This window comes from Poromitra crassiceps (assembly GCF_964638095.1).
Source record: "Poromitra crassiceps genome assembly, chromosome: 12".
NCBI lineage: Eukaryota > Metazoa > Chordata > Actinopteri > Beryciformes > Melamphaidae > Poromitra > Poromitra crassiceps.
Window position 1 is genome coordinate 7,485,686 of NC_139632.1, and position 20,546 is coordinate 7,506,231.

The following is a 20,546-nucleotide window of genomic DNA, read 5'->3' on the forward strand; positions in this document are numbered from 1 at the left end:
CACGGGCGACACACACACACACACACACACACACACACACACACACACACACACACACCAAACAGATTCGAGGAAGCAGCAGAAATGGCGAGTCCGGAGTAGAGAGCTGCGCGGGGCTGAAATTTCGGCCCGAGCCCTCCCCGGCCCGTGACATGCAGACCCGTGCCCGATCCAGCCCGTTGCGAGGCCCGAAGCCAATATTAGATATAATGACACATCTCTCTCCCTCTCTGTTCCGCGTGCTGCGTCGCCGCGTGGCCGTCCTGCGCAGCCTCTCTCTGTCTGTCTCTCTGACTCTCTCTCTCTCTCTCTGTGTTCGGGAGCTGTCCGCTCGCTGTACATGGACGGACAGGGTCTGTGTGTGGCTATGGGAGTGTCTGTGCACCTCTCCTCCTCTTTGTCTGACTGTGCTCCGCTGTGTAAAATCAAGCGAGTACGCTAATACAACATTATTTAATTTAATTATTGAAACGGCCCGACCCCGGACCTATTAATTAAAAATAAATAAAAAACAAGCCCGGCCTCGGCCCGTTTTGGTCGGCTCGAGGGGCCCGTGAGGGTACCCTCAGGTTTGCAGCAATCCATGAAAATTTGGCATTTTCAATGTGGAGATAACGCAAATAGTTACTTTCCCTGGTAACTAGTTACTTTTATTATAGAGTAATTCAGTTACTAACTCAGTTACTTTTTGGAACAAGTAGTGAGTAACTATAACTAATTACTTTTTTAAAGTAACGTTCCCAACACTGATCATAGCTCAAGGTCACCTTAATCCCACGACAATTTCAGTAAATTGAGCAACTCAGCCTGTCTCACTCTCCCTGATTATATGCCAATAACTTTAATCATACTTAGTAAAAAGACTAGTACTCAACCAATATCTGAGAAGCTCATAGTTCATAATCTTCCACACACACAGCTGTCATAAGAACAAATAGTCCCATACTGGTGGGGCACAAGTCTAAAAGAGGAACGCAACAGTTCTTGTGCATTACTGTATAATTGACATCTTTTTTTTTTTTTCCAAAATGTTTTTATTTACAGTTTGTTATCTTTACAATACATAGACAAAACAACACCAACAACACAACAACAACACCAACACCCACACCTCTGCTCCTCCAATTTGTACATGGGTCATCTTAAACCATTTTTTTTTTTTTTTTTTTTTAGTTTAACATCATACAAGTAAATAAAAATAAAAATAAAAACAATGTATCAAAAAGACATTCTAGCTTCTGGAACTGCACTGCCATCACAAAACCTACTTATGCTTCGTCTTCTGCTAACTTTAAATTACCAACATAACTTATGAAAGGCATCCAAATATCTTCAAATATATGTTGTTTAGCTTTCAATATGTAAGTAATCTTTTCAAGTGAAAGATTTGTCAGCATCTGTCTAATCCATTGAGTTGAGCTTGGTCTGTGAACCATTTTCCACAACAGTGCAATACATTTTTTAGCATTGAGCAAACCGAGATCTATAAATTTCATTTCACTTTTACTATGACTGTGATTCTCTGGGTATAAACCTAACAGAAAATGCTTAGGGTCCAGTGAGACTGGTTTTGAAATAATCTCCTCGATCATGCTTCTTACCTCTTCCCAAAATAACTGAATTTTCCTACATTGCCACATGCAATGAAAGAGAGTTCCTCTTTCCTCTGTACATTTTGTACATGTGTCAGGTATGTTTTTGTTATATCGATTTAGATCCATTGGGGTCACATACATCCGCATTAACCATTTGTATTGTATCAATTTAAGTCATGAATTTATAGATAGAGTATGAACTTCCTCACAAGCTGTTTCCCAATCTTCCTCTGAAATTTCAAGTTCTAAGTTTTCCTTCCACGCATTCAGCTTATATCGTGAGTTCTCAGGTGAGCGAGATGTAAGTAGACAATAAAAACCTGATATGATTCCCTTTCTCAGACTGTCGCCTGTCATCATTTCTTCTAAATTTGTTTGTAGAGGTTTGGTCAATATATTGTTTTGCTTTGTTCTAACAAAATTCCTAATCTGAAGATATTTGTAAAAATGCCTTCTATTAAGATCAAATTTACTCTCCAGCTCTTCAAAAGACATCATATCATCTGAATCGGGCATATAAAGGTCTTTGATAGTTTTAAGTCCCTTAGAGTCCCATATTTTGAACGTTGCATCTGCCCTTCCTGGTATAAAAAATTGATTCCCCCATATTGGACTAAATTGAGACAACACTTGTGGTTCATTTAGATATTTTTTAACATCATACCATACCTTTATCATATGTTTTACAATTGGATTTTTAGTTCGTTTTTTTAATTTTTTAACTGTATCTGAATATATATATGAGGGAAGAGGTAACTTTAGACCGTGAGATTCCATCTCAACCCAATGTGGAGAATCATTTGTGGAAAAATAAAACATAATAGATCTCAGCTGCACAGCCCAATAATACCACAGAATGTTTGGACATTTTAGCCCCCCCCTATCGTACGGAAGATATAATAAAGTCAAGCGAATTCTTGCCCTCCTATTGTTCCATATAAATTTAACAAACAACTTCTTTATAATTGAAAACAGGTCTGAAGGCGGTGGCAATGGAATGTTTTGGAACAGATAAAGTAGCTTTGGTAATACGTTCATTTTTAAAACATTAATCCTCCCAATTAAAGATATTGGTAATGACATCCATCTTTCAATTGATTCTTTAATTCCTGCTAATATGGGTTCGTAATTAGCTTCAACAACATGCTCTAACTCAGGCAAGATTTGTACACCCAAATACTTAAACTGCTCCACTACATTGAATTAAATTACTTCTGGAAATGGGTTCCTTCTTTCATTTTCATTTAGAAGTAGTATAGAAGACTTGGTATTATTCACCTTATACCCTGACACTTCACCAAATGTTTTTATCAGCTTTGACACGGTTGGAATTGATTGCTTTAAATTTGACATGAATAAGATTACATCATCAGCGTACAAGGCAATTCTATGTTCTGTCGGCCCTACCGAAATTCCACAAAATTGTGGATGTGAACGTATTGCTATTGCTAAAATTTCAATGGCTAACGTAAACAATAAAGGTGAGAGTGGACACCCTTGACGGCAACCTTTACTGATCTTTATTGGTTTTGAAATATTCCTGTTGGTTAAGATTTCAGCTGTAGAATTTTTATATATTATTTGAACCCATTTTATGAAGTTATTCCCACATCCAAATCTCTCTAATATTTTGAAAAGATAGGGCCAATGTACTCTATCAAATGCCTTTTCGGCGTCCAATGATAGTAGTGCTGTGTCTGGTGTTCCTCTGTTACAATGAATAATATTCAATACTCTCCTCACATTGTGAAAACCTTGCCTTCCCATTATAAATCCATTTTGATCTTTATTAATAACAATTGGTAGTACTAATTGTAAACGTCTAGCTAAAACTTTGCATATTATCTTGAGATCAGAATTTAACAAACTTATGGGCCTCATGTTCTCACATTTATTAGATGGCTTGCCTGGCTTTGGCAATAAAGTAATTAGGGCGCTATTCATAGAAGATGGTAAGCTATCATTCTCAAATGCCTCCAGAAACATTTCCAAGAGTGGTGCTAGCAGCTTATTCTTAAATTTCTTATACAAATCAATTGGAAGTCCGTCAGGGCCTGCACTTTTGCCAGACTTCATATTATCAATGGCCCCCCCAAGTTCTTCTACATTAATTTCTAGTTCCATGCTTTCTTTATATTCATTTGGGATATTTGGTATAACTTGTCCATCTAAAAACGCATTAAGACTTTGTGAATTAACTTCATTCTCTACCCCATATAATTCTCCATAATATCCTCTAAAGGCATTATTAATTTCGATTGGATCTACAATATTATGCCCATTGGATATAATGGTTGAAATTGACGTTTTAGTTTCTAATTGTTTAATCTGCCACGCTAATAATTTTCCCGATTTATCACCTTGTTCATAAAATGCCTGATTTAATCGTAATAGACTAGCTGCAGCTCTAGAGGTAGAGAGCTTATCATATTCAGCCCTTAAAATAAGTAATTCTTTTTCTAATTGCGGGTTTCTGTTCTCATAAACTCTCTCTTGAAAAGCCTTTATCTTATTTTCCAACTTTAATCTCTCTTCTCGTGCCTTTTTTGATTTTGAACCAGTATAGCTAATAATATGTCCCCTAAGGAAAGCCTTAAATGCTTCCCATTTTATACCTGCAGACGTTTGCGTAGTATTCATTACAAAAAACTCATCAATATGTTTTCCTATATATTCCACAAATTGTTCATCTTGTAACCATCTATGCTGAAAGTGCCATCTACTAGGGTCTTTGGTCAATTTTGCATCCACATACTAAACAACTATAGGTGCATGATCTGAAATCACAATAGCATCATAGAAACAGTTATGTATTTTGTATCGTAACTCTGAAGAAATTAAAAAATAGTCAATTCTGGAAAATGTCTTGAATACACTAGAATAACAAGAAAATGACTTATCATGTGGTTTCATTTCTCTCCATATATCCATCAACCTTAGTTCTTTAATAAAATTATGAATAACTGCTCTACTCCTATTATGTGATTGATCTATTCCTGTTGATCTGTCCATACTTGGCTTCAGTGTGCAATTAAAGTCACCTGCTATTATTGTCCTGCCAATGTTGAGAGAGTAAGGAACAGATCCTCAAAAAACCTAGGCTCATCGGTATTGGGGCCATACAAGTTTACTAAATTAAAATTTTCTGAAAGCATAAAACCCTGGACTATTAAATATCTTCCCAATCTGTCTTTAATTACGTTTTTTACCTGAAATGGCACTGTCTTATGGATAAGTGTCATCACTCCCCTGGCCCGAGATGAACATGATGCCATGTATACGCTACCCTGCCACCTCCTCATAATCTTTTTATTATCCTCCTCTAAAAGATGAGTTTCCTGTAAGAACACTATTTTGGAATCCATATCACTTAATTTATTCATGACCTGTTTAACTTTCCTAAGCTGTTGAAGACCTCTGCAGTTCCAAGAAACAAAATTAAGTTTTACTCCCTGAGACATTTTTAACAAAAAACATTAGATTACCTAGTAATATGAAAATAATAGTAAGATAGAGCAGCCTAACACACATGAATGTTACAACCCACATCCATAATTGACATCTTGGTTGCTTTTTGTCTGTTGAACTCTAGAAATAAATATAATATGGTGGCATAAGTTTTTGTTGTTTTTGCCCCCCTTTAGTTGGACCAGATATAAACTGTTCTACGATCGAGATATTGGAAGGGGAGAGCTTGGAGGGGCGATGCCGTGTAGCGGGGAATCCCTCCCCCTCCGTCACCTGGCTGAAAGATGGGAAGCCCACAGACCCCAATGACCCACTTGGGAGGCACAATGGTGGGCTATACACCATCAAAGCTGAAGGCAGAATCATCACCGACAGGAACATATGGGTCTCCGTGTTGTGTGAGTTTCACATTCAGTGTTTGCATCAACCAGGACCACATGGCCCACAAGCCCAACTCATTCAAATTAGTCTAAGCGAGCTTGAATTCCTTGACTCCACCATATAAGCAATTGTTTTGTTTCAGATGGACCCGAGTTAAGCTGTCCAACAGCCAATTACACTGCGGTGGAGGACGCTACTCACAACTTCACCTGCACTGTTGAGGGCTATCCTCAACCTAACGTCACCTTTTACAAAGACGGGGACAAGGTGGACCTCCCAGAGAAGCTAACCAGGAGTCATGCAGGGCGGTACATGATCGTTGCCTCGAACCAACTCTCAAGCGTCAGTCACACAGTGGATATTCATGTCTTGTGTAAGTTATACAGATTGTCACAACACCGCCGGCCCCGGGCATCGTTATTATTAATATCGTTAGGCAATCGTTTGTCTAGGGGCTTCCAGCGACCTGCAATGATCGTAGGATTAAGAAAGAAAGAAAATGGTTGCCACAGCTTAGTGAGTTTAAATGAGGCTTACTTACCTGTTGATGTAGCGCTACTAGCACCTAGCTCCGGTCCAGCTGCTTGTCTTTGGCGAATCCGTTCCTCTGGCGGATCACCAGCCCTCCGCCCGTTTTTTCTGGGTATCATTCAAAGTCAAAAACAACTCGTTTAATTATCAAGTTTTACATTATGGGGTACATTTTTCCTCAGAAGCCAGCAAGAGACATTTCTGGAACTCCCTTTCTTTATATGGCTCTGGCCACTCGTTCACGTGGGGGAGGAGTGGCAGGAATACGTAAGCAGACATGTGCACATGACCTTGGGCCGCACATCACGGAAGTAAAACAAGGAAGAAAAACCCCTTCAAAATGCTTCATGAGCAGCTTACATTCGAATGAATGGGCGGCCATTTTCGATAAGCTATCTAGTTTCTTTTATACATCCATGGGAAATACACATGCATTTGTCTATCTCACGGCTTATGAGAATGCCATAGTTGATGCAGTCTTGGATGCTACTCGGCTAGAGCGTCCTAACCCAGAAATGCTATTTTAAGCCGTCCGTACTGACGTAACCCCTGTAGGCTCCACCCAAACTTCACCATGGCAACCCGTTATAAACAACATGGCGGATCGGTGAACGTAACACAGATCAATAGTGCGAGTGACTCTTAATGCCGGAGATCTTTACTTTTGCTCTGACACTCATTCATATTGTCTCTAGACCCACCATCGAAGATCAACGAGCTGGAGGACACTGAAGTTGAGCTCGGCTCTACCGTGGGGCTGACGTGTTCTTCCATGGGCAACCCGCGACCACAATATCGCTGGGATTATTACCAGGCTGACAACGTGAAGGAGGAAATGGAAGATGGAGTGTCCCGTCTGCACATCCACAATGCCACTGCAAACAACACGGGCTCCTACACCTGTTATGCCAGGAACCAGAGGGGGGTCGTCTCTCACACAGCCAGGGTCACCGTTAAAGGTAAAGTCAATATAATCAATACAACAATAACGCAATAAGCAGGCTGGTGCCAGACGATGTAAACAGATTGTCTGGCATTGGCTGCCTGTTAGCGTTTAACCAGTGGCTGGGGGGTACACCGGGGCAGAGGGTGCGCCCGGCCCCGGGCCCACTCATCGGCCTGACGTGCCCGATTATGCAGTCCGCGCCTGTCTGCCATTTTTTCTTTCCCTATTTCTGCACACTGCGGTCCCTAAACACTCATGGAATTGTAGAAATTCAGTATGGCAACAAAGCTGAGACCCTTGTGAATCCAAAGATCCACAATTGCATTCATGTGTGATGAAACATGGCCTCATTTCAATGTGATGACAGTATTTATTTATTTATTTTGATTTGGCCGCCAGGGGGAACCAAACCCGCTGTATGGTTGCATAACGTTATTTACCCCTGGCTTTGCATTAATTTACACTTAGCATTATTTTCTGCAAAAAAAATAGCAATAATGAAGTGATGTTTGAAGCTGCCTAGTGGATAAGCAACACTATTCAACACTAAGCATTCAGACAAAAACTAAATATAAGTAAAAATGGCCGTCAGTCAGCATTACTTTGAGTGTTTCATTGAGTGTATTTAATTAGCAGTAAAATAACTGTGGCCCATCATGTTGATAGAGGTACAAATAAAATGCATACAGGTTATAATTACATAATGTAGCTGGTTCTATGAATACTCACTGTCTGTCTATGATTACTTCACTGTCTATCCACTGTGAGGCAGGGCCCCCAAACTTATCCGGCTTAGGGCCCCCAGATGTACAGGGCCGGCCCTGATTGTCTCTTTAGTACTCTGTGACAGTATTCTCCTTTGTGTAATGTCCTTTGTGTAATGTCCTCTAACACAGTGTTTCTCAAACAGTGGTCTGCGGACCACTGGTGGTCCGCGGGCGCCCCCTAGTGGTCCGCGAGTAGATTTATATATTTTTCCTTTTTTTACACCTCCCACTATCCAATCAGAGAAATGTTTAAATTTTCTGGGAAACGGAAGGTCCGATCACAATGCCGATTAAGGACTATATGTATTTTTTCACCCCGAATCCAATGCCGCCACCCTTGAGTCTCTATGACTTACGATTGCGTAGATACATCCACTCTGTATGCAGGGCTACAGGAGAGAGACAGAGTAGGCATACTCTGTTCCAAGTTACTGACCAAACACACTACTTCAGTGATTGCTGTCAGAATATAGAGCCAGTTAACACTTATTTGAACACAACAACTTTTTTTTTTGTTCCGAGAAGCAACGGTGTTTATGGGAAATGTGGTCTGCAACACATTAAGAATCTGTGATATTGTCTTTATGATTTTTTATGATGTCTTGGGCTATTTTCAATAATGAAGACTACTTAACAGCCAACGCCCAGTCCATGTCATCATATCACAGTGCACGCCCCCTTTCTTTGAGGTTGTATAACCCATTCATTGTTGGGCTCGCCCCCTTTCTCTGATGCTGTCTCCTCACCTATTCACAGTTTACCACACATGCGGCAATAACCAATCAGCCCAACCTATTTCCTCTCCAGCTGATCCAAATCACCTAATCAGCGTAGTATATCAGGGTCCATGTTTTACTCTGTTTGCTATCCCCCCTATGGGGGATTTCCTATCCTATTCTTCACTGACGACGCCCTCTCATCATCTCAGGAGAGCGTCATCATATCATGGAGTCATACGCCAAAATTAATTTGTTGTATCATTAAAGCTTGTTCAACTTTCTACTAGTCTCTCATTATTGAATTATATTTTTGGAATGCAGCTCACCCTACAAGCCTCAACTCACATATGACCTTACCTCCACGCACCAAACCTGCCACTTCAGTAGGCTCACCTCCACGCACCTCCACAATTGCCCTCACACCTCCATGCACCTCCAGTTCACCGTTTCATCAGCCACGTGATATATTATATTATATAACCATACGTTAATGTAACTTGCTATTGTTCTCTAATCTCTCTCTCTCTCCCTTTCTCTCTCTCTCTTTCTCTCTCTCTCTCTCTCTCTCTCTCTCTTTCTCTCTCTCTCTCTCTTATAATTTGATTATATCCTCCAGGCCCCCCAACGTGTGAGTATCAGTTTCATTTTTTAATTGATAATCCATCTGATCCTTTCACACATGTGCACTACTGACAGTAGTTGTCTATCAGCATTTCTCTCTTACTTTCCAATGAACGCAATGACTATGAACCTATTGGACAATTGGATTTGATCCTGTTTCAACATGTACAGCATCTATATGAACAAACATGTGTGGGGTTCAAATGACACCAGGTGGTTCACATTCACCAAGAGACTGATGATTCTTTATCTTGTGTGCAGGTTCATACAAGATTACAGCCATCCCTTTTGGCTTTGAGATAAAGCCAGTTATCGAGAACATCGATAACTCCACTGATAACAACTACAACTACACCGTAAATCTTACTGAAGAAGGATCAGCTGGAAAGTCAATCATGTTTCCCACAAACCCATTGCTGAGTGTTACCAAAGACCTGAAGCCCTGCACTATGTATGAGCATCATGTGGAAATGCATAATGGTAATGGTGACTCCACACATTGTGCGTCCAACGGAAAGAAACTTCGGACAAATGAAATAAGTGAGTACAGAAAAAACAACACTGGCATCTTACTTTTTAACCTCAGAATTGGGAGAATGGGAAAATGGAATTGAAATTTTAATATTTGTGCAACATTTGTGCGTTTCAGTCAAAGGTGACATTGAGAATGTCGACTGCCTCCCTGGAAGTCTTTGCTATCGGAGTGAATGGGATATCAGCTCTGCACGTCCAGAATTTACTCAACCTGAACAATGCAAGGATGGTCAAGCATTCTGTACCAAGTTCAACCACGATGACCTTTGCTCAGATTTGACTACACACTTTACTGTTGGAAACTGTTCAAGTATTCCTGTACCTCGAACCATCAGTGTCGGTACGCACAATACATTTCACCTGTATTTTGTATTATGGTGTATGTATGCCTCATGTTGGATCTACATGTACACAATTTTATTTATTGAGTGATTTATTTATTTATTTATTCATTTGTTCATTTGTTCATTTATTAATTTATTAATTTATTCTTTTTTTCTTCTTCCAGCAAATCTCTTAGATCCAAAAGAAATCCCCCAGACTCGTCCTGATCGACTTCCTGTGAAAATAGAAACAACAAAACCAAAGAGCTGTGGTGATCATCTTACCATCGATTACACCTGTCACAGTAAGTGGAAAGACTAGACTTGACTTCTCAATAATGTCTCATAGCCTATTTGAGGGTAAACACAAGTTGTTGTTGTTGTTGTTGTTGTTGTTGTTGTTGTTGTTGTTGTTGTTGTTGTTGTTGTTGACCTCTGCCAATGACATTGTTTCTGCCCTTGTTACTTTTATCTGTCTGACAACAGGATGGCTCAAAAACTTAGAAAACAGATTTCCATGAATTTAGTGGACAGATTTTGTTTCCATGAATTTAGTGGGCAGATTTTGTTGGTCATTTTGCCATTAGAAGTTTTTTCCACCATGATTTGAAAAGAAATCTTAAGAAATTTTAAGTGTAGGTTTACAGCGTAGAGGAAAAAAATACATGTGTTTATTGGAGCATAAACAGATACACATGTACTGTATAGAGAAATCAATTGAATGCCAAATTGAAGTGATAGCCTGATAGGAATGATGATTTTGAGTGTAGCAGCAAGTTGGGAGAATTGTTCAGTGTTGGTGAAGCGTGCGCTTCCTCAGTGCCTTCTAGTTATATTTAAGTGGCAGATTTTTCTGTACAGTATTAGTGCCCCATAAATCTTCCCCGTCATCATCCATAGACAATGAGAACTGATCATAGGCACTGTGGTACAGCTACTAATTGGTTGAGAAATTACTGTCATCTTTCTGCCCCCTCAGAACCTGACGAGCCCACTGTGGTGACTGAGTCTGAGCTGAAGCCCTTCACAAAGTACAGCTGCACTGGTCAGATCAATTACAACAATGTCAGCACAAACAAGAACACGACTACTGTCGACGTCGAGATTAAGTGCGGTATGTTGACAATTTGTTTTCCTTTGGATGTTTGTACCCTCTGTTCTAGTGGACTAACGGAGAGGACCAGATATTACTTCAGTTTGACAGATGTCTGATCTGATATGATACTGTCTCCAACAGATGATATTAACATATCCATCAGGAATGATAAGACAACCAATACGTCCATTAAGTTGAGTTGGGACACCGAGAGCGAGAGGTGTACAGATGCCATCCCGGACCTTTCATACACCTGCAACTGTACTAATCAGAAAACCAGTATGTAAACATTGTTGAAGTAACTCTAATTTCTCCTTCTTCCTTTTCAAATGAATACACTGTTTTATTTGTATATATATATATATATATATATATATATATATATATATATATATATATATATATATATATATATATATATATTTATATATATATGTATCATATACTTCAGAGCATTTTCAGGGAGGGACCGCACACTCCAGGTCCTGAGTGCGGTCCCTGAAAATGCTCTGAAGTATATGGGATACATTCCTTTTCTCTCATCAAGTACTCCACCTTTCTTGACCAGCACCTCCAGCTTGTTTGGATGTGCACAGAATCTTCCTTTGTTATATATATATATACCATATATATATATATATATATATATATATATATATATATATATATATATATGGTATATATTAATATACGGTATATATATATATACGGTATATATATATATACGGTATATGTATGAAGAGTTAATTTGCAAAAACAGGTAAACGCCATTCTTAAAATGAACAAACATCTGTTTGATACTCCCTGGAGTGCACATAGAAAACATTATTGAGGTGATTAAGGGGAAAATTATCAGATGAATATGTTTTAGTTATGATTGACAATAAAAATGTCCCAAAAATAAATTGATTACAGTATAAATACATCAATATATAAAATTATAAAAAATCCAAACCGAGATACCTGTTTTTGCAAATGAACTCTTCATATATATATATTGTGATGTCAAAGACTCAATATGATTCAGGAGAGGTCTTTTCAAAAGAATCAAGGGAGCCCTTGAGGGAGAATCTAAGCTTCTCAAGTTTGATGAACAGTAGGGACTCCTTCACCTACCTGTATCTATTGTGAGATGGAGGTTGAACATGTTTGTGAACATGTTTCCACTTAAGGAGAGTTAGTCGCCTGGCCAGTAAGGTGGTGAAGACAAGAACATGCTGCGTGACTTTAGAGGTATTATACAGGCCACAAAGTAAAAACCACTAGTTTAGTACTGAATGGACTCTTATTTTGAAGTAATACTAGTCACTGTCAGTCAACATGGCACTAAAGTGTTAACATGGAGGACCAGTGCCAATGACCTTATCGGGCTCACATGTACTGTATTATGTTGTTTATATTCTCATCAGTTGACCAATGGGCCAATCTCCCAAACATCTTGGTGTGTTCCTTTAACTTTAGAAATGTAGGGCTCTATTCTCCCACAGGCCATCGGCGCTATTACGGGCCTTAACCGCAAAAAAACGTGCCTTGCGCCTGTTTCGGCAAGATAGCAATAGGCTTTAGGCTGCCAAATGCGCTTTAGGCCGAATGGGCGTGGCGCAGTCCCAAAGTGGGCGTGTCGGCGCTAAATACCAGCCTAGTGATATCTTGGGAGCTGGCGTACATTTAGCGCTTTGCGCTTTTGAAAAGCAGGCCTATTCTTTGCCTTCACTGCTTCTTCTCTGTCACCCTTCTCTCTCTCTCTCTCTGAGTTCCCAGCATGCATTGTGTTTCTTCATTTCCCTACTAAATAGCCACCAAATGAGCCAAAATAGATATAAAAGGTAGTTCTAAATTAATGTGTAATGGTAACACAGCCTGCCATTGTCAACATTTCAATATTGGACCAAATAAAACCTCGAAATGAAAACACCACCCTATGTGAAACATATATGTCCTCCTGGGCATATATATACCCCTTGTCGAGTTAACGTGATTTAGAGAAGTAACAGCGGAACGCGCTTCGGAACGCGCTTCTAATGGCATCTGCTATACTGTGATGTCCCTCAATAACTTGGCCCTATTTCACATTTAGTTTTACAATAAAAACACATTTATGCAATGACTTGACATAATGTAGGGTATATTTATGTGCATCATCCTTCCTGCAGCAGGCGAGAGAAAATGATATCTTTCTGGACAAACTTTCACCAATCTAATAGGCTATATTTTTCTAGCTGATGCATAGAACATTATTTTCACTTTGATCTTGCTATAGTGTAGCATATTTACATGCTTGCAGTATTGAAACTGCAGTTAGATTGGTTTGAGAAGCATAATAATATGGAATAATAGCCTATAATGCAGACAGACAGGCTGGATGAAGGGAGGGGGGGGGGGGGGGGCAGAGCGTTTGGCTTTCGTCTGGTTTTGCGGGATCACTGGAATTGGAGCTAAAAAGGCAAGCGTGCGATTCGTTTATTGCACTTATCCAATGAGCATGACGGTGCATAATTTTACGCCTAAAAGGCGTGGTTGTAATGCTTTGGGCTGCATCTAGCGCCAGCACGACGATATCAAGTGCGCCTTTCCACGCCCACTGCTTTGATCTGCGCCTGCCGCTCGGCCTAGAAACTGCGCCGATGCAACGATAGGGGCCGTAATGTTCAGTCTTAACATCTTTTCATGATTTTCCTGTTCCCATTCACTCATCCAGCCCAAAACACCTCATGAAATTTGTCTTACAATGTCATTTTTCATATTTCATTTTTATAGAAGAAGCAAGAAAGGAAAAAGTCACAGGAAAAACATGCAGTTTGACTGGATTGAAACCATTCACTGACTATAGCTGCCAAGTACAACCCTTGTACAACGACAAGCTCGTTCTCAAGCCAACGATATCCAAAGTCATCAAAACTGCGGCTGGAGGTAAGTAGCCAAGTCAACAAAATGCTTTTTGAGGAAAATGAGTTTAGTGACCCCTACAGAATACCAATACAAACAGACTATTAAAATCTGAACTAGAGTTGATTCTCATGATTATGCACTGTATTGTTGAATGTCCAATTAAGATAAGTGTATGACAATAAAAGTAGATGTCTTTCTGAAACGCTTTGGCATTTCATAATAATATTTTGGAAGAAAAAGTGCTTTCAAGTAACATAAACAAATATAGATATTTGTAGTATTGGTATTATAGGCATTTGGAACATTACATTTGGAAGAGTATTGACCATTGACTGCAATAATATTGACTTAGCACAAGATTTACTCAGCATTAATCAGTGTGGATGTGTCTTAGCCTGGGTAAACCCAGCCTCCACGTGACCTCTATGTGCTATCAGTCACGAAGAAACGTACGCTACAGGCATAGCCTGTGACGTCACGTTGAAGGCTGGGTTTACCCAGGCTAGATGTGTCTGTCCCTGCAACACATCTCTTTGTCACCAGTTCTCAGCTTAAGATTTAGGTAAAACATCCAACATTTTTAGACAGCAAAAATAATGTTGAATGCCAACGATACAATAGAAAGTCTTTCATTCCTGGATAGATTGCCAACATGCATTATAGCAATCATACATTTTATAGATTACACACTAATCCACACCATCTCTATCTCCAATTATTCAAATAGGAACTATTTACAGTATATAGAGCGTCATCATATCATGGAGTCATACGCCAAAATGAATTTGTTGTATCATTAAAGCTTGTTCAACTTTCTACTAGTCTCTCATTATTGAATTATATTTTTGGAATGCAGCTCACCCTAGAAGCCTCAACTCACATATGACCTTACCTCCACGCACCAAACCTGCCACTTCAGTAGGCTCACCTCCACGCACCTCCACAATTGCCCTCACACCTCCATGCACCTCCAGTTCACCGTTTCATCAGCCACGTGATATATTATATTATATAACCATACGTTAATGTAACTTGCTATTGTTCTCTAATCTCTCTCTCTTTCCCTCTCTCTCTTTCTCTCTTTCTCTCTCTCTTATAATTTGATTATATCCTCCAGGCCCCCCAACGTGTGAGTATCAGTTTCATTTTTTAATTGATAATCCATCTCATCCTTTCACACATGTGCACTACTGACAGTAGTTGTCTATCAGCATTTCTCTCTTACTTTCCAATTAACGCAATGACTATGAACCTATTGGACAATTGGATTTGATCCTGTTTCAACATTTACAGCATCTATATGAACAAAAATGTGTGGGGTTCAAATGACACCAGGTGGTTCACATTCACCAAGAGACTGATGATTCTTTATCTTGTGTGCAGGTTCATACAAGATTACAGCCATCCCTTTTGGCTTTGAGATAAAGCCAGTTATCGAGAACATTGATAACTGAAACGCTTTGGCATTTCATAATAATATTTTGGAAGAAAAAAGTGCTTTCAAGTAACATAAACAAATATAGATATTTGTAGTATTGGTATTATAGGCATTTGGAACATTACATTTGGAAGAGTAGTGACCATTGACTGTAATCATATTGACTTAGCACAAGATTGACTCAGCATTAATCAGTGTGGATGTGTCTTAGCCTGGGTAAACCCAGCCTCCACGTGACCTCTATGTGCTATCAGTCACGAAGAAACGTACGCTACAGGCATAGCCTGTGACGTCACGTTGAAGGCTGGGTTTACCCAGGCTAGATGTGTCTGTCCCTGCAACAAATCTCTTTGTCACCAGTTCTCAGCTTAAGATTTAGGTAAAACATCCAACATTTTTAGACAGCAAAAATAATGTTGAATGCCAACGATACAATAGAAAGTCTTTCATTCCTGGATAGATTGCCAACATGCATTATAGCAATCATACATTTTATAGATTACACACTAATCCACACCATCTCTATCTCCAATTATTCAAATAGGAACTATTTACAGTATATGAGCTGGGAATATAATGATAGATTTCAAACTTCTTCAGTAGTTTTCTGATGAACCACACAGAGTATTTCAGAATGATGATAAGATAATCTCCCTCTAGAGCAGGGATACTCAACTTGCTCTGCCCGGGGGCCACTTTTGTGAAATGATAGAAGGCCAGGGACTAGTTAATAAACAAACAATATACCATTTTCTGTGGCGGATTGTAGGTTTTTGGGGTGTCAGCCGGAGTTTAGTTTGACAATGTTGTGCACACCGGATAGTTAGTTAGGTTAAGTTAGTTAGGTTAAGTACATACATAAGTGCCTGGGTAGCAAACAGACGGTATTTGACAATTTAGCAGCTAAATCATAGATTATTGAAAGATAATCCATATTCCAGACTGAAAGGCTATAACAGAAGTGGAGTATTGGCCAGAATGACATGAACATTTGAACACTTATTCAGTGGGTATCTTGCATGTTGTGTTCAGCTGCGTTTTTTTTTTTTTTTTTTTTGCAATTCCATCACGGGCCACACGGGGGGTATAACTGCTCTAGAGTAATATGTCAACATCATATTTGAAGCACTTATGTTCTGTGACTCTATAGTCAGAATTTCACTCAGGTCAGTCTTGACCTGCTTACTCTCTACAGATGTTCAGACTTTATTCTCCCCAAATCTAGTAGAGGAAAAATAGACAAAATCACTTTGTAAAACCCCAAACACACAGGCAATATTTGGTGATGGGGAAAAGTTCAAAACACACACATCTCAGTAGAATCCAACAGGTGCAGAGCTGGAAAGAGATGCTGGAACAAGAAATAAAACAGCATAAAATATCACTCTAAGTTGTTTGTGAGTAAACATATGATACTGTATCTGAAGGAAAATGTGTCTTCTCTCTTCACTTGTCTTACAGTACCAGAGACAGTCAACCTGAAGGAACCGAAAATGGCAGAGAATAATGCTTTTACAATACAATGTGATTATAATAAAAGTGAATTGAATGGGCCGGTCAACAAGCAGATATTCATAGCACGCCTTTCTCCAAGTAGTGACAATCAACCGCTAAATCAAACACGTTGCGAGTTTAAATTCCTGGGTCTCAGCCACTCTACAGAGTACACAGTGAAAAAAAATTTAACCTCAACATCTTACAGTGGAAAAATTTCTAATAGATCATATCCTGCCTCCCGCGACCATAAAACAGCTGATTTCAATCAAACCTGGTCCACAGTCATCAATAAATTAACCTCCGCTAGCCTATATGTTGCCTGATCTTCACAATGCAGTGATTCCTGACTAACCTAGATTTGCACACTTCAGGTCACACACACCCAACAGACATACACAGTGTATGTCTGTTGGGTGTGTGTGATACACACATTCATTTTGTATACTGTGCAGTGTTTTATTTTATGTTGAGCTGTCATATACCACAAATCTCTCAATCCATGTTTACACCCTGTTCTGACAGGCCACTCTTTCTGACTTGTTCTCTTTCTCCCTCCCTCCTCTTCCCTCCTCTATCTCTCTCACCCAGATCATCATAAAAAGGTTGTGATTGTTGTGCCTCTGATTGTTATTGTGTGTGCTGCTGTGGCTGTGGCTGTGGCTGTGCTGCTCTACAAATGGAAGAAAAGGAGGGAAAGTGAGGGTGAGTTACCTTTCCACCCTGTCAATCATATCACCCCCCCCCCCCCCCCCCCACACACACACACACACACAAACACACACCCACACACACACACAAAAACACACACACACACACACACACACACACACACACACAAACACACAAAAACACACACACACGCACACGCACGCACGCACGCACGCACGCACGCACGCACACACACACACACACACACACACACACACAACCTCTGTATTGTCTGTTCACAGGTTAGAACACCAGGGGAAACTCGGATACCAGACTTGCAGGTGACTTTCTTTTTTCACTATTTCTATCTATAATTTGGACTGTCATTGTTGATTTCCACCATGGCTTCTAACAGGGAGGGGGAGAGCGAGCGTGCGAGCGAGACCCTATAGTCTCTCCTGCTTGAAGTACAGACGGGTAGGTGGGAGCGGGTAGGTGGGAGCATTTGCAAATTGCAGGAGCCAACGCACCTGTTTTAAGAGGGAGCTGGCCAAGACAGGCAGCAGCATAAACACGTCTAATTGCAGACAAAATGAGACAAAATTAAAAAGAAATTAACCAGGTAAATTAAAAACATTGACATCTTAAGGAATCTGTCTCTAATTCATTCATTTTGGATTTAAAAATGAGACTACGTAATTCATTGAATTTTGAGTCATTGTGCAACATATTCCATGCCGATTCCACAAATGCCCTTTTTCCATTTTCCTTATGGGCATTTGGGACAGACAGCATATGAAGAAAAAAAACATCACATGGATGCAACTGGGACGTATCATAAGTGATGTACCCTGGGGTCATAGGATGTTTCGGGTCTCGCAACATCATACACCCTCGCCCAGGTGACCCAGCCGTGGTTGATCAAGCCCCGACTTACGTCCCAGTAGCTACCCACGGTCAGCCCTCTTAGGGAAAGACAGGGCCACTCGATCCGCTGCTCCGGAACTACTCTGCCGGGACCGGGAGGCTCTGGCACGTGGAGGGACTGGGCTCTGTGGGTTGCCCCCTGTCCGGGCTCCTCCTACGTCTCACCAGGTCCAGGACCTGTGCGTTGCCCCAGACTCCCCTGCTCCAAACATTTCATTCCGGTATGATGTTTCTTGGGCCGTGGTGGTACTGCAGGCTCCACTTGCGGCTTGAATGGCCCTCCTAAAAGGCCTCTCGTGGATTTGTTGGGCTTCTTCCTCACGGAAGACACAGGCTGGGGCGCTAACCCATACTGCTCCCGGGTATAAAGATAAGATAGCATAAAGAAGTCCTGAGAACACAAATGGTATTGTCCGTCACTTTTCTGCGTGATAAAAACACGCAAGTAGTAGGGAGCACACCATGAATTGCCTTATAAAAGTGCACCAATGACAGCACAGCAGGCCGCATGCAGAAGAGTGGAAATGGGGAGAAGGGAGGAGGAGATGCGGTGGCGTGGCCGTATGAGGAGGCCAGGCAGGTGGAGACTGAGAGGCACAGGATGTCTTCAAGGCCCAGGGGAGTTGGAGAGATGGATTCAGAGGATCGGAGCAGTTTATATCCCAATTAGATGGTCCAGGAAAGAGATATCCTCACGCTTTCCATAAAGTTTGCAAATGCACCATGTAAATACTTTGCTTTACTTCAATATGAATGTTAAAAAGACTTGTTATTAAAAACAGACGACACTTAACACTGACGTGGACTGACACGCTGCCGTCCGGTTCGGGTCCCTCTTCCGCCATCATGATGCAGCACCACCTATCCAGATGTAGGATACATGCAAGATGGGGGACTGTTTCCATGGCTACCACTGTATTTCAGGTTTGCTGTCATGTCTTGTCACCTTGCTAAACTTCATATTGTTTGTTGCAGAATCCAGTCTATGAGAACCGTGATCCAGCCTCCAGATCCGAGCCAGACCCCACCTACCAGAGCCTCATTACCGCCACCATGGAGCCAGACTCCACCTACGAGAGCTTCATCTGTCACGTCAGCAGTCACTCAGTTAATTAGTCAGTCAGTCACTCACTTACTCACTTAATCTACTCTCGAGCCAGACTCCTCCTACCAGAATATCAGTCCAGCCCGTCCAGCCACCATGGATCAGAACAAAGTCTCTACTCTCGAGCCAGACTCCACCTACCAGAGCCTCAGTCCAGCTACCATGGATCATCATGACAAAACATACTCTACTCTCAAGGCAGACTCTAGCCTATTGTCAGACCTACGAGATAGTAGTGAGTGCTGAGATGCTAGAGTTCGTATCTGTATCTATTTGACAACAAAATTATTTGTATAATGTTCTGCTCTTATTTCCTGTTGAAACAGGATGTTTGTCCGGTCATAATGCAGGGAGGAATTATTCAAAAGTGTAAACCAATGGGAGATCAGTTATGGAAAGGAAGGCTGTTTTATTGGATGTGAGGGGTGGAGGGGCGGGATTGTTCAAAAAATCTGTCATGTCAGCAGTCACTCAGTTAATTAGTCAGTCAGTCAGTCAGTCACTTACTCATGGATGTTTAGTGAGTTTAGTGAAGGGGGTGTGGCTAGGGAAGAGGGGTTGTAGCTCGGGATTGGAAGGATGTAGGGAGTCGGGACTCGAGGGGAGGGTAGGGGAGGGTAGGGTAGGGGGATGTGGGCGGTGGGGGGGGGGGGGGGGGCAAGCATGGGCGGAGTTAAGGAAAAGGGGCCATAGCTAGGGATAGGAAGGTAGTAGAGAGTTGGGATTCGAGGGGAGGGGAGGGTAGGGGGATGTGGGTGATGGGAGGCCTATGGAAAAGGGGCTAGCTAGCGATAGGAAGGTGGTAGTCGTAGACTCGGGATTCGGCTGAATGAAAGCTGAATGGCCACACCACTGCACTGTGGGCTTAGAGGTCTGCGCTTGTTCATGTTTTATTGGTTGGAGTTTTTATTGACATGTCCTGGTGCAGCATGAGGTTACCATTCAAGACACACTGTTTTCCATTAAGTAAATGTAATGGGATTTTCATATACTGTATTCAAAAATTCATCTTTTTTAGATTTACATTTTGGAGTGGAAATGTTGCATTCCATTGTGAAAAT

General features: G+C 40.8%; 1 protein-coding gene across 7 annotated transcripts in view; it reads left to right on the forward strand.

The window, feature by feature from the left end:
• LOC310786765 (cell adhesion molecule-related/down-regulated by oncogenes-like) overlaps positions 1 to 19,981 on the forward strand; it is a 29,371-nt gene extending 9,390 nt beyond the window's left edge. Inside the window, exons 5-19 of one of the 7 annotated variants that reach the window (XM_083648048.1) lie at positions 5,240 to 5,461; positions 5,587 to 5,817; positions 6,671 to 6,934; positions 9,024 to 9,035; positions 9,290 to 9,568; positions 9,678 to 9,902; positions 10,071 to 10,190; positions 10,865 to 10,999; positions 11,123 to 11,260; positions 13,739 to 13,891; positions 14,988 to 14,999; positions 16,770 to 16,832; positions 17,394 to 17,507; positions 17,756 to 17,794; positions 19,356 to 19,981. In XM_083648048.1, coding sequence (XP_083504174.1) covers positions 5,240 to 5,461; positions 5,587 to 5,817; positions 6,671 to 6,934; positions 9,024 to 9,035; positions 9,290 to 9,568; positions 9,678 to 9,902; positions 10,071 to 10,190; positions 10,865 to 10,999; positions 11,123 to 11,260; positions 13,739 to 13,891; positions 14,988 to 14,999; positions 16,770 to 16,832; positions 17,394 to 17,507; positions 17,756 to 17,760 — 1,973 coding nt within the window. In that variant the 3' untranslated portion in view covers positions 17,761 to 17,794; positions 19,356 to 19,981. Of the gene's footprint in view, positions 1 to 5,239; positions 5,462 to 5,586; positions 5,818 to 6,670; positions 6,935 to 9,023; positions 9,036 to 9,289; positions 9,569 to 9,677; positions 9,903 to 10,070; positions 10,191 to 10,864; positions 11,000 to 11,122; positions 11,265 to 13,738; positions 13,904 to 14,987; positions 15,000 to 16,769; positions 16,833 to 17,393; positions 17,508 to 17,755; positions 17,795 to 19,355 lie in introns of those variants that run through there. The other 6 variants (XM_083648049.1, XM_083648050.1, XR_014553232.1 and 3 more) reach the window with 6 other exon arrangements.
• Positions 19,982 to 20,546: the final 565 nt, after the last annotated feature.